Below are 14,925 nucleotides of genomic sequence, written 5' to 3' on the forward strand. Positions count from 1 at the left end.
TCTTATGAAAGGTTCCTAAGTGGGATGGAACAAGGAGGGTCCATTTCCTGTCTGTCATTCTCCTCCTCATTCAAAACCCGCTGGAGGATGACCAGTAGACCCTCCCTCGATTGACCTCCCTTCTTCCTCCCAACCAGAAAATAAAGCAAGGGGTTCACACTGCTGTTGAGGGAGGCACACAAAATGGCATAAAGGTATGGAATGGGAATATTCAGGCGTGCAATAAATATATCGAGATAAATGGCATTGAGTGGAAAAGCAAGCATGAGGAAGAAGAGGAGTGTAAGTAAAATAACAATTAAAAGCTTTCCCCGCTTCCGTGGGTGTGATTTAAAACAGACTTTGATGAAAAGAATTACAGTTGAAATTGTCATAAGTGGGAGGCAAAGCAGTCCAGTCAAGAGAAATTGAAAATATATTGTTAGGAAATAATGATAGATGTTATCTGATATAAGGGGAGATGTTTCTGTGATAATGTAGAGGACTATGGAGAGCAGACAGGAGAGGACCCATATGAGGGCACACACAGTGGTGGACAGATGGGTCGGCCGAACACACCGATGCCAAATAGGGAAGAGGACAGACACACATCTGTCAATGCTAATGGCTGTCAGAAGAAGTTGGCCAGTGTTGTATGTGATGGTTAAGAGACGATTAGCAATAATATAAAGAACATGATAAAAGTGAGTAAACCTAATAAAAGCATGGAACTCTAGGCTCAGGAGCAATGCAAAGTCAGCAACAGCCAAATTAAGGATGTAGGTGGTGAACGGTTTCCTCCTAATGCGGAAACCAAGAAGCCAGATGACAGTTCCATTCCCCAAAAATCCCACACAGCAGATAACTAAAATAAAGCCATATATTATAGATTCTTCATATTCCTTATATTTGAAATTTCCTTGGTCATTATATGAGCTATTATAAGTGCCATTGTACTCCTTATATGTTACAGCATCCACAGCAGATTGCAAAGTCCCATTAATTTGTCTTTCCATGCTGAATGACTGCATGTGGAAATGTTGTCTCCTCTTCTGGGGCAGAGGTTTCCTCTAGGAAATGAAAAATTTCACAATGATGTATGACTCAGCTGGAATTCTGTGCAAAACCCAGAACTGTGAGAACCAGAAGCCCATTGAACAACATATAAACCTACATCTGTCTATCAAGCAAAAAGTCATATATGTGCAATTCTCTGCAATATAACTGAATCTCCCACATGGGACACCCCTCTGGATTTTTTCTCATTGAGTTTTGATTGATGCCAAGAGACGAAGTCACTACAGCATTCCCTGGCATTATTGTCTGGTATGTAATGTCTCTCCAAAATTGGGGTCCAGTCATATTTCTTTTGCTATGGCCAAGCTCATCATGCCTGCTTAGGAAGAGATATCAGTAAGGATGAAGGAGATGGACTGAGACAGAGTGAGAAAGACACCACCTTGTTTAGGGAAAGATTGATATCAAGTTTTATAGCAGTGAATTTCACTTACCTACTGCACATTTATCCAGGTGGGTGAGGCTGTCTTTCAATGCAATGAGAGCAGGCTAGGAATGAATGAGGGTGTGCCGGAGGTTCTGAAAGAGAGGTCAAGGAGAAATGTTACATGTTTTCTTATTACGTGTAACTCAGTGTTCTGTTCAGTTCCTAGGATTCTCCCCAAAATAGAGCAAGCTTTCTGATATGACTGTATTGTCTACCCCCTAAGTAAGGAGGCTGTTTTTGATGGATGAGAAGCAAACAGGTAGGGTGGGGGCAAGTGTTTACCCAAGTAGTAGTGGCACCTTTAAAAGGAAAGATTGATATCAAGTTTTAGGAAGTGCTTAGGAAGAGATATCAGTAAGGATGAAGGAGATGGACTGAGACAGAGTGAGAAAGACACCACCTTGTGTAGGGAAAGATTGATATCAAGTTTTATAGCAGTGAATTTCACTTACCTACTGCACATTTATCCAGGTGGGTGAGGCTATCTTCCAATGGAATAAGAGCAGGCTAGGAATGAATGAGGGTGTGGAGGAGGTTCTGAAAGAGAGGTCAGGCAGTAATGTCACATTTTTTCTTATTACGTATAACTCTTTTTGTTTTCTTTTTGTTGTTCAGTTCCTAGGATTCTACCCAAAATAGCTTTCTGATATGTCTATATTGGCTCCCCTCTAACCAAGGAGGCTGGTTTTGATGGATGGGAACTAAACACAGATACCCCTGGTGGTGGTGATTCAGAAGATTTATAATACTCTCCCCTCCAAATGCCCCAGCCATTTTCCTAGTGCAAGGCAACTGAGCATTAGCATTTGGGCTGTTGCGTTAGCTGCAATTGACAGATGGTGGCATCATACCTTCCTGGCTTTGAGCCTGGCCTTAATCCAGGCAGCTGTTTACATCTACATCCCCTTCCTCCACAGTAGCCTCATACACAACATGCTGGGAAGACTTAGCAGTCCTCCTTGCCTACCAGGTTCTCTTCTTCTGTAGTCCTGAGGCTGATGGGGAAATTTCCAAGAGTTGGCAAAACACAAGTGGCTAATGTGCAGACCTCTGGTGATGGGGTAGGGATGTAACTTACCTTCACTTGTAAGGACCAAGAGTAAGGAAAGTGCTCTACTGGGATTCTGAGTGTTGACTCAAAGAGTGTCTTATAGAAAGGGGAGGAATGAACTCTTCAGTGCGATAATTATTGTTTTGTAGCTTCACGCTAAGGGTTTAGTCACTCACAGAACAGAGAAAGGAATTCAAGAATTCAAGAGAGTGTATATGTTTATATATTAAGTAGAATCCCATCATTGTGTTTGCTTCTAGGAACATGGATATCTGCTCCCTTCATATTGCTTTAATAAGACCAACTTTCCCAAGAATTCACTGATCAATCAGAGGTGAATTGACTGCGCTGGACTTGGATCACTTGAAATGACCCAGTCTATTCTGTGTACTTGTTAAAATACATTACAGTACAGATTAAGTACTTAATTTGTTCCCGAGGTCCGTTCTTAAACTGAAACTGTTCTTAACCTGAAACACCACTTTAGCTAATGGGGCCCCCTGCTGCTGCCGCCCCACCGGAGCACGATTTCTGTTCTCATCCTGAAGCAAAGTTCTTAAGCCAAGGTACTATTTCTGGGTTAGCAGAGTCTGTAACCTAAAGAATATGTAACCTGAAGCGTATGTAACCCGAGGTACCACTGTAATCTCATTGTGTCTGGATATCATGTTTGTTCTCTCCCTTGGCAAAACCTCAGGAAGTCACCTTATACTGAGTCAGACTATTGGTCTATCAAGATCAGGACTTGTTAAACAGACTCTCAGTGCCACTCTGTAGCATTTTTAAAAGTGGTCTTTTCAACCCTACCTGGAGTTGCCGGGAATCAACCTTCTGCAAGCACCGCAGCTATGGCCTTTCCTGTGAATGTTTCACCCAACCTTCTGACTAACCGCAGATCAGCAGTCTTCAGAGATGGTGAGTGCAAGAGAACAAGGACGCAACATCTTGCACTGGAATGGCAGGTCCTAAGGACATAAGAGAAAGAAAATATGGTCCCACTCATGCCCCAGGGGTAAATGATAAATCTTACCAGTTTCACTCAAAGGTGCAAAACGGTCCCTCCTGTTCTTCGACTGGGTTTAATTTGATTCTCTGCCTCATAGGGAAAGAAGATGCTCTTTAATTGGATATGAGATCATTATCAGTTCACCAAGGAGGAGGAGACTATTGTCATATATGTCCCAAAAGGCTAGAGTCATGAAGACTAGGTTTGTAATTGGTTCTGGACGAAGCAGCTCATGTCTCACGTACTTCTTTATCTGTACCAGACAAATGGAACAAATCAAGACCTCATCCCCAGATTTCTAATCAAGGCAAGATAACAACTTCCTGGCTTTTTAAAGGCCAAAAGCATTTGTCCCTATGTGCCTTTTATTGGGTGGGGGAGGTGTCTATTGGTGGGGAGACATGATTACCTAGGGTGGGAGGGAAGGTTGCTCTGGAGTAGGCCAACTAGGTGGAGCCAGAGCCATTTGCCCATGGAAGGGAGCTGATCCACCAGGTCATCTGTCATGCCCACCTTCATTAGCAGGCAATTCCATAGTAACCAATGTAATGTTTATTTCTTTTCACTTATTTCATAAAATTTCAATTAAAAAAAAACAACACACACCAAAGCAGCTTACAAAAGAATGAACAGAAAAATCAAGAAAAATAACAACCATACTTTAAAACATACAAAAGTTAAAATACTGAAGCAGATTGAATAGATGCTAAGCTTTGCTATGATATATTGTGCTTACGGTAATATTATTTGAACTCCAATTAACATTAATATCTACAGTAGAACCTCGGGTTAAGCACTTAATTCGTTCCAGAGGGCCATTCTTAACCTGAAATTGTTCTTAACCTGAGGTACCACTTTAGCTAATGGGGCCTCCTGCTGCCGCCGCCATGTGATTTCTGTTCTCATCCTGAAGCAAAGTTCTTAATTGAGGTTCTATTTCTGGGTTACTGGAGTCAGTAACCTGAAGTGTCTGTAACCTGAAGCTTCTTTAACCGGAGGTACCACTGCATTTAACATATATATGAAGCCATTGGATGTGGTCATTATGAGTTTTGGAGCAAGGTGTCAGCACTATGATGATGTTGACACACAGCTCTCCTTTCCCATAACCTATGAATTGGGAAAGACTGTGAAAACTTTGAACCAGTGTCTTGATGCAGTAGTGGTCTGGATGAGGGCTGATCAACTGTGTTTGAATTGGAGGACAATGGGGGCTCTTTGGGTGGGGAGGGGTTCCCCATGTTTTGGAAACTGGCACGTTCCATGTTCCGAGTGGGATTGCTATCCCCTTTGAAGGAGCCAGTGTGAAGTTTGGGGGTAGTTCTGGATTCATCTGTGTCACTAGATGCTCAAGTGTCCTCTGTGTCCCCCATTCACAACCCCGGGTCATATTTTGCTTGACACTTGCACCAGGACATTTGCAAATGATGAGATGTGAAAGCAATGTTTGGATTTAAAATGTACCATGCTTATTTAACACAGTTAAAGTTCTGCAAATGGGTAACAGTTACTATATAAAGGAATTCCCAACAGCATGAGCTCCTATACATCTGAGGAATAATGTTGTTGTACCTGTCACTTCAAAGTGTTGGGCAAGCTCCAGAGTAGTTTATTCCCTGCTCATAGTCATTCCTTGGAGGTATATTAACAGTGCAATCCAAACCCAAGATCTGCCAGGATTAATGAGTTTATAATTTCTTTCCATTCATTTTGTTCTTTCCCATTTTCACACACAAAAACCCATGCCCAAAATGTCTTACAAAAAAAGAAAGAAGCAGGGATACAGTAAAACACACACACACACACACACACACACACACACACACACACACACTACAAGAAAGCATTTTTCCCGCATGTGTCTTTTATTGGGTGGGGAAAGTGACTATTGGTGGGGAGACATGATTGCCTGCGGTAGAGTGGGGGGTTGCTCTTGAGTACCCCAGTATGTGGAGGGGGACAAGGAGTCAGAGCTATTTGCTGTGAATGGTGGAAGGGAGCTGATCCACCAGGTCACCCATCTCTCCTCTTTAATGATGTTGTTGTTGATGATGAAGTTAAAATCTTCCCTGAACAGGGCTGCCTTCAGATGTCTTCTAAAAGTCAGATACTCGTATATTTCCTTGACACATGATCGGAGGGCATTCCACGGGGAGGGTGCCACTACACAGAAGGCCCTCTGCCTGGTTCCCTGTAACCTCACTTCTTGCAGTGAGGGAATTCCCAGATGGCCCTTGGAGTTGGACCTCAATGTCTGGGCTGAATGATGGGGATGGAGACGCTTATTCAGGTAATTAGCAACGGTTAAAATACTGAAGCAGATCAAATATATGCTAAGCTTCTTTACATGATATATTGTCCTTATGATAATATGATTTGAACTCCAGTTAACATTATTTTCTATTTAATATCTATATGAAGCCATTGGATGCGGTCATTAGGAGTTTTGGAGCAAGGTATCCACAGTGTGATATGATGTTAACACACAATTCTCCTTTTCCATGACATATGAATTGGGAGAAGCTGGGAAAGCTTTGAACCAGTGTATAGATGCAGCAGTGGTCTGGATGAGGGTTGATCAACTATGTTTGAATTCTAGGAAAATGGGGCTCTTTGGGTGGGTGGTCCCCATGTTTTAGAAATTGGCAAGTTCCCTTTTCTGAGTGGGGTTACACTCCCTTTGAAGAGGCGAGTGTAAAGTTTGGGGGTACTTTGGGTACATCTCTGTCACTAGATGTTCAGCCTCCGAATAGACCCAGTCTATTCAGCATAACTATTAAAATACATTAATCTCATTGTGTCTGGATACAATGTTTGTTCTCTCCCTTGGCAACACCTCAGGAAGCCACCTTATACTGAGTCAGACTATTGGTCTATCAAGATCTGGACTTGTCAAACAGACTCTCAGTGCCACTCTGTAGCATTTTAAGAAGTCCTCTTTTCAACCCTACCTGGAGGTAATGGGAATCAACCTTCTGCAAGCACTGCAGCTACGACCTTTCCTGTAAATGTTTTACCCAACCTTATGACCAACTGCAGATCAGCAGTCTTCAGAGATGGTGAGTACAAGAGAATAAGGACACAGTGTCTTGCACTGGAATGGCAAGTCCTAAGGACTTAAGAGAAAAAAAATGTGGCCCCACTCATACCCCATGGAGAAAATGATAAATCTTACCAGTCTCACTCAAAGATGCAAAACGGTCCCTCCTGTTCTTCGTCTGGGTTTAATTTAATTCTCTGCCTCATAGGGCAAGAGGATGCTCTTTAATTGGATATGAAGATTATTATCAGTTCACCAAGGAGGAGGAGACTGTTGTCATATATGTCCCAAAAGGCTACAGTCCTGAAGACTAGGTTTGTAATTGGTTCTGGATGAAGCAGCTCATGTCTCACATACTTCTTTATCTGAACCAGACAAATGGAATAAATCAAGAACTCATCCACACATTTCTAATCAAGACTGTCTAAGCAAGATAGCAATTTCCTGGCCTTTTAACGGCCAAAAGCATTTGTCCCTATGTGCCTTTTATTGGGTGGGAGAAGTGTCTATTGATTGGGAGACATGATTACCAAGGGCGGTAGGTTACACAAACTAGGTAGAGGGGGCAAGCATTCAGAGTGACATTTGCTGTGACTTGTGGAAGGGACCTGATGCACAAGGTCATCCGCCATGCCCCCCCTTCATTAGCAGGCAATTCCATGTAACCAATGTAATGTTTATTTCTTTTCACTTATTTCATAAAATTTATACACTGCTTGATTGGAAAAAAGGGGGAGAAAACACCCCAAAGCATCTTACAAAAGAACAGAAAAATCAAGAAAAATCACAACCATACTTTAAAACATGCAAAAGTTAAAATACTGAAGCAGATTGAATAGAAGCTAAGCTTTGCTATGATATATTGTGCTTACGGTAATATTTATTTGTACTCCAAGTAATATTAATAAAATATATTTGAACTCCAAGTAATATTAATATCTACAGGAGGGATGCATTTCAAACAAACCATACAAAAACAATTTCATAATAACAAAAAGCAACAATGTAGTTATAATATCATGATAAAATGGGAAAACAAAGATATAATAACATAAAATAAACCACATGTCAATACTATAACAAGGTCACCTAAACAACATAAAAAATAACAAGGGAGATTCCCAGTAACACTCTCAACCAAGGGTATATTTTTTTTACAAACTTGAGACTATCGTTGGATGAGCAATTTTCAGATTTCTTGAGCCCAAGACGAGAGCAGCCTGCTGCGATGGTAGGTGCTAAAGACTTGTGTAAAGAAATGTGGCACCAGTTGTGTCCCAAAGAAGAATGCACAATTTTTTCTCTTTTCAGTCCAAGTGTTACAGATGATTCCAGCTGATCTTTTTCTTGTCTATTTCAGCTTGTGCAATATAGGTGCACAGTGTGGAGCATTTTGAGCTGTAGGGCTTTATATCTCCATGACCAACATTTCAGGTGCTGTATACCATGTGTGGGGAGGACACAGAAGAAAAATTGGGAGAAGAAAAAGCATGACTCCTGCCTTTGTAGAGTAGGATACATTTCAACTATACAAACCTCAAAATTGTCTGCAAAACCCAATCCTCTTTTTCTGGTGAGCAGGAGTCATCAATGCAGTCCAAGGATATAAAACAGCCAAAGAACTCTTATGAAAGGTTCCTAAGTGGGATTGAACAAGGGGGGTCCATTTCCTGTCTGCTATTCTCCTCCTCATTCAAAACCCGCTGGAGGATGGCCAGTAGACTCTCCCTAGGTTGACCTCCTGTCTTCCTCCCAACCAGAAAATAAAACAAAGGGTTCACACTGCTGTTGAGGGAGGCACACAAAAAGCCATAAAGGAGTTGAATGGGAATTATCAGGTGTAAAATTAATGTACAGTAAAGAATGGCATTGAGTGGAAAAGCAAGCATGAGGAAGAAAATGAGTATAAGTAAAATAACCATTAAAAGCCTTCCCTGCTTTCGTGGGTGCGATTTAAAACAGACTTTGATGAAAAGGATCGCAGTTGAAATTGTCATGAGTGGGAGGCAAGGCAGTCCAGTCAAGAGAAATTGAAAATATATTGGGAGGAAATAAAGATAGATGTTATCTGATATAAGGGGAGATGCTACTGTGATAATGTAGAGGACTATGGAGAGCAGACAGGAGAGGACCCATATGAGGGCACACACAGTGGTGGACAAATGGGTCGGCCGGACACACCGATGCCAAATTGGGAAGAGGACAGACACACATCTGTCAATGCTGATGGCTGTCAGAAGAAGTTGGCCAGTGTTGTATGTGAAGGAGAAGAGACAAAAAGCAATACTATCAAGAACTTCATCAGGAAAGCTAATAAAAGTACAGAACTGTAGGCTCAGGAGGAATGCAAAGTCAGCAACTGCCAAATTAAGGATGTAGGTGGTGAACGGTTTCCTCCTAATGTGGAAACCAAGAAGCCAGATGACAGTTCCATTCCCCAAAAATCCCACACAGCAGATAACTAAAATAAAGCCATATATTATAGATGCTTCATATTCCTTATATTGGAAATTTCCTTGGTCATTATATGAGCTATTATAAGTGCCATTGTACTCTTTATATGTCACAGCATCCGCAGTAGATTGCAAAGTCCCATTAATTTGTCTTTCCATGCTGAATGACTGCATGTGGAAATGTTGTCTCCTCTTCTGGAGCAGAAGTTTCCTCTAGGAAATGGAAAGTACCACAAATAAGATTGACTCAGGTGGAATTCTGTGCAAACCCCAGAAATGTGAGACCCAGGAACCCATTGAACAACATATAAACCCACAACATTTGTCTATCAAGTCAAAAGTCATATATGTGCAATTCTCTGCAATATAACTGAATCCCCCACATGGGCCACACCCCTCTGGATTTTTTCTCATTGAGGTTTTTTTTTTTTGGACTTTAGTGAGTTAGTTTACCTGGAAACGTGGTTTGATTGGTGAGAAGAAGTCAGCACAGCATTTCCTGGTCTTCTGGCATTATTGTCTGATATGTAAAGTCTCTCCAAAATTGGGGTTCAGTCATATTTCTTTTGCTATGGCCAAGCTCATCATTCCTGCTTAGAAAGAGATATCAGTAAGGATGAAGGAGATGGACTGAGACAGAATGAGAAAGACGCCACCATATTTAGGGGAAGATTGATATAAAGTTTTATAGCAGTGAATTTCACTTACCTACTGAACATTCATCCAGCTGGGTGGGACTATCTTCCAATGCAATAAGACCAGGCTAGGAATGAATGAGTGTGTGCAGGAGGTTCTCAAAGAGAAGTCAGGCAGTAATGTCACATTTTTTCTTATTACGTATAACTCAATTTTCTTTTTGTTGTTCAGTTCCTAAGATTCTCCCAAAAAGAGAGCAAGCTTTCTGATATGTCTATATTGGCTCCCCCCTAACCAAGGAGGCTGGTTTTGATGGATGGGAACCAAACACAGATACCCCTGGTGGTGGTGATTCAGAAGATTTATAATACTCTCCCCTCCAAATGCCCCAGCCATTTTCCTAGTGCAAGGCAACTGAGCATTAGCATTTGGGCTGTTGCGTTAGCTGCAATTGACAGATGGTGGCATCATACCTTCCTGGCTTTGAGCCTGGCCCTAATCCAGGCAGCTGTTTACATCTACATCCCCTTCCTCCACAGTAGCCTCATACACAACATGCTGGGAAGACTTAGCAGGTTCTCTTCTTCTGTAGTCCTGAGGCTGATGGGGAAATTTCCAAGAACTGGTAAGAAACCCAAATACAAATAGAGCCCCGAATACAAATAGAGCCGAATTTTTTGAGAAATTAGAACAAATTTTGTTAGAGCTGGAAGATCACAAACTAATCCTGCTCGGAGATATGAATGGTCTTCCTGCACCTGGTTTGGATAGAAGTGTAAAGAAGGGGAAATTAAGTCAGGGGAAGCTTCCGAAATCATTTAACAATCTTGAGGAGAATTTAGATTTAATTGATATATGGAGGCATAAAAACCCTCTAACAAAGCAGTTCACTTACTTCTCGGAACCCCACCAGAGTTGGGGCAGAACTGACCAGATTTGGGTGTCAAGGGTATTATCGTCAAGAGTAACGAGATGTGAAATTCAACCCAGGACCCTCTCTGACCACTGCCCTCTAGTTTTGGAAATAAAAAAATGAAACAATGGGTCAGTACAGGTGGAGGAAGAATGAACACCTACTCGAAATTGAAGAGGTGATAGAAAAAGCCAAAAGTACCCTGAAAAATTATTTTGATTTAAATTTGAATAGAGATACCCCCATAGATATAGTCTGGGACGCCGGGAAGGCGGTCCTAAGGGGTTTCTTAATACAACAAAATAACTATAGAAGGAAATTAAGGGAACAAAAGAAAGAGGATATTCTTACTCAGTTAAAGGATTGTGAGAGAAAATTGACTATAAACCCTGGAGACGAAAGGATCAAACAAACCTCTAAAGTGCTGCAGGCACAATACTCAGCTTTATTAAACCAAGACGTAGAATGGAGAATTAAATTCATGAAGCAGAAATATTTTGAGTCGGCGAATAAAACGGGGAGGCTACTGGCGTGGCAGTTAAGAAAAACAAAAAAACAAAATGTGATTAACAAATTAATAATGGAGGATAAGACAATAGAAGATCCAGATGAAATAGAAAAAAGGTTTATTCAATTATTTGAAAAGCTGTATGAAAAAGGAGAAGACAGTGTAGAAATAGGAAAGTACTTGGATAAATGTGGAGGGCAATATTTAACAGAAGAGGATAGAGCACAATTAAACAAGAACATTACCGTGGACGAGATCAAGGAGGCTATTAAGAAGATGAAGCCCGGAAAGGTCCCTGGGCCGGATGGACTGTCCTCTAAATATTATAAAACGTTAGGGGAATACCTAGCTCCGGTGCTTGCGGACGTTATTAATAATATTTTCCAAGGAGGGAGGATCCCCGACTCCTGGAAAGAGGCACATATTACTTTAATACCAAAAACGGAAATCGAAAAAACAGACATAAGAAACTATAGGCCAATTTCTTTGCTTAATAGTGATTATAAAATCTTCGCAGACATTTTGGCAAATAGACTTAAGAAGTATTTAAAGCGATCTATTCATAAAGACCAAGCGGGATTCCTCCCTAACAGGCAACAGAAAGACAACGTCCGGCACATATTAAATATTATTGAGTATTTAGACATGAGGATAGACATTCCGGCAGCCCTGATCTTCATTGACGCCGAAAAGGCCTTCGATAATGTTTCTTGGAATTTTTTATTATAATGCATGAAAACTGCAGGAATGGAAGGTCCTTATATGGAGGGTATAAAGGCAATATACTCAGGGCAAAGGGCCAAGCTGATTATTAATAATAATCTCTCCAAGTCTTTCACGATTACGAAAGGTACAAGACAGGGTTGCCCACTGTCCCCCCCTTTTATTTATCATGGTTCTGGAAGTAATTGCAAATAAAATAAGGGAGACATCAAATGTACGGTGGGTTAAGAATTGGAGAAAAAGAATATAAATTAAAGGCTTACGCCGATGATCTGGTATTATCTTTAGAAGATCCAGTGGATAGTGCCTGTAACGTAATAGAACTTTTAGAGGAATTTGGTAAACTGTCGGGATTTAAATTAAACAAGAAAAAAACTAAAATCTTAATAAAGAATCTGGATGATCATGTAAAAAATCAGCTGGAGCAAAAAATAGGTATTAAGGTGGTGAAAAGGGTAAAATACCTGGGAATTTGGATATCCCTGAAAAACATAAATTTAGTAGAAGATAATTATGACAAGGCTTGGAAAGAAATTAAGAAAGACTTAGATACTTGGCATAGGCTGAAATTATCCTGGACAGGAAGGATGGCAGCGATTAAGATGTGTATTCTCCCAAGATTGCTATTTTTATTTCAGAATATTCCAGTAATTAGAGGTACAACATGTTTTAAGAATTGGCAAAAAGCCTTAGCTAAATTTATATGGCAGGGGAAAAGGGCTAGAATTAAGTTCAAACTTCTCACGGATCTAAGAGAGAGGGGGGGCTTTGCAGTCCCGAACATAAGGCTTTATTATGAGGCAGCTTGCCTTTGTTGGATAAAGGACTGGGCCACTCTAAAGAATACAGACTTATTAGACCTAGAGGGCTTCAATATCAGGTTTGGTTGGCATGCCTACTTATGGCAGGAGAAAGGCAAGGTCCACAGAGGCTTCTCTAACCATATTATTAGAGGCTCGTTACTCGAAGTCTGGAACAGGAACAAAAATTTGATTGAAAAAGGCACGCCCTGGTGGCTCTCCCCAATTGATATTATAAAAATAAAAAAACTAAATATGACAGGTGAAAGATGGACATATGAAGATCTCCTAGTTAAAACAGAAGAGGGGTGGAAAGTCAGGCCATATGGGGAGGTGAAGGATAAGCTAAAGGGATGGTTTCAATTCCACCAAATTAATGCACTGTGGTGTGAACATAAAAAATCAGGGATGAGCGAAAAAAAGTCGAAATATCAGGTGGAAATTCTAGAAAGTAATACTAAACTTCTCTCCAAAATGTATAAACAATTACTGGACTGGGACACTAGAGATGAAGAAGTGAAAGGAGTGATGGTTAAATGGGGTAGAGATCTTGGTTATAATTTGGAATATGACAGATGGTTAACACTCTGGAAGAAGGGTATGAAGTTCACAGCATGTGCTGTTCTCCGAGAAAATCTAGAAAAAATGATGTACCGTTGGTACCTCACCCCGGCAAGGCTGGGGAAGATGTACAAAACCGGAGACAACACACCTGCTGGAGGTGTAAAACCAAGGTAGGAAACTTCTTTCACATCTGGTGGACCTGTGACGTGGTGAAAAAATTTTGGGGACAGATATACGAGGAATTGAAGAAAATATTGAAATATAATTTCCTCAAAACACCTGAGGCGTTCCTCTTAGGCATGATCGGGGAGGAGATCAGGAGTGAAGACCAAACATTTTTCCAGTATGCCACGGTGGCGGCTAGGATCTTAATAGCGCAAAACTGGAAAACTCCCGACATGCCTACGATCAGAGATTGGCAAGTGAGACTGTTTCAATACATAGAGCTAGCGAGATTGACACAAAGAATTAAGCATCATAATAATGCAAAATTAAAAAACGAATGGAATAAATTTATATGTTACATTGAAGTTAATCTGGGAATTATTAACATAACAGCAGACGGTACGTAACACCTGCGATGTACAGAATTATTATAATGATAACTGCAGAAAGATTATAGGATTACTTAATCCTAAACCGAGTTGGACGGAGGTCCTTTGTTTGTAAACTTGTTAGATTCTGATGTTGATTTTTTCCGCTTTCTTCATTTTTTTATCTTTTTTTTTCTTTTATCTTTTTTTCTCTTTTGTCTCTTTTTTCTCTTTTACTCCTGTATGTAGCTGTTTTTTTTCTTGTTCTCATTTTTTATTTGATATTTATCTGTCAAAGTGTGTGTTGTCCATGATATATTTTAAAATTGTTCAATAAAGATATTTTTTTAAAAAAGAAAAGAAACCCAAGCAGCTAATGTGAAGACCTCTGGTGATGGGGTGGGGATGTGATTAGCCTTCACTTGTAAGGACCAAGAGTAAGGAAAGTGCTCTACTGGCATTCTGAGTGTTGACTCAAAGAGTGACTTATGGAAAGGGGAGAAACAAACTCTTCAGTGGGATAATTATTGTTTTGTAGCTTCACGCTAAGGGTTTAGTCACTCACAGAACAGAGAAAGAAATTCAAGAGAGTGTATATGTTTATATATTAAGCGGAATCCCATCATTGTGTTTGCTTCTAGGAACATTGATATCTGCTCCCTTCGTATTGCCTTAATAAGACCAACTTTCCCAAGACTTCACTGATCAATCAGATGTAAATTTCCTGCACTGGACTTGGATCACTTGAAATGACCCAGCCTATTCTACGTACCCGTTAAAATACATTATTCTTCTTGTGTCTGGATACAATGTTTGTTCTCTCCCTTGGCAAAACCTCAGGTAGTGACCTTATACTGAGTCAGACTATTGGTCTATCAAGATCAGGACTTGTCAAACAGACTCTCAGTGCCACTCTGTAGCATTTTAAAAAGTGGTCTTTCCACCCCTACCTTGAGGTTCTTTGAATCAACCTTCTGCAAGCACTGCAGCTACGGCCTTTCCTGTGAATGTTTCACCCAACCTTGCGATTAACTGCAGATCAGCAGTCTTCAGAGATGGTGAGTGCAAGAGAACAAGACACAGCAACTTGCTCTGGAATGGTAGGTCCTAAGGACTTAAGAGACAGAAAATGTGGCCACACTCATGCTCCAGGAGAAAATGTAAAATCTTACCAATCTCACACAAAGATGAAAAACGGTCCCTTCTGTTCTGCCT

The 14,925-nt window shown here is 40.6% G+C and overlaps 2 protein-coding genes across 2 annotated transcripts; both read right to left on the reverse strand.

The window, feature by feature from the left end:
- LOC310848100 (mas-related G-protein coupled receptor member H-like) lies at positions 1-2,009 on the reverse strand. Its single transcript, XM_083746697.1, has 2 exons — positions 1,936-2,009; positions 1-1,049 (listed from the first exon to the last, which is right to left on the reverse strand). The coding sequence occupies exon 2, from the start codon at positions 1,008-1,010 to the stop codon at positions 3-5; it is 1,008 nt and encodes a 335-aa protein (XP_083602823.1). The 5' UTR covers positions 1,011-1,049; positions 1,936-2,009; the 3' UTR covers positions 1-2.
- Positions 2,010-8,205: 6,196 nt separating this feature from the next.
- Positions 8,206-9,207, reverse strand: LOC310849063 (mas-related G-protein coupled receptor member H-like; the record flags this gene model as incomplete). The annotated part of the gene is made up of 1 exon (XM_083748805.1): positions 8,206-9,207. The coding sequence occupies one exon, from the start codon at positions 9,205-9,207 to the stop codon at positions 8,206-8,208; it is 1,002 nt and encodes a 333-aa protein (XP_083604931.1).
- Positions 9,208-14,925: the final 5,718 nt, after the last annotated feature.

This window comes from Podarcis gaigeae, assembly GCF_964106915.1.
Source record: "Podarcis gaigeae genome assembly, chromosome: 7".
NCBI classification, from domain to species: Eukaryota; Metazoa; Chordata; class Lepidosauria; order Squamata; family Lacertidae; genus Podarcis; species Podarcis gaigeae.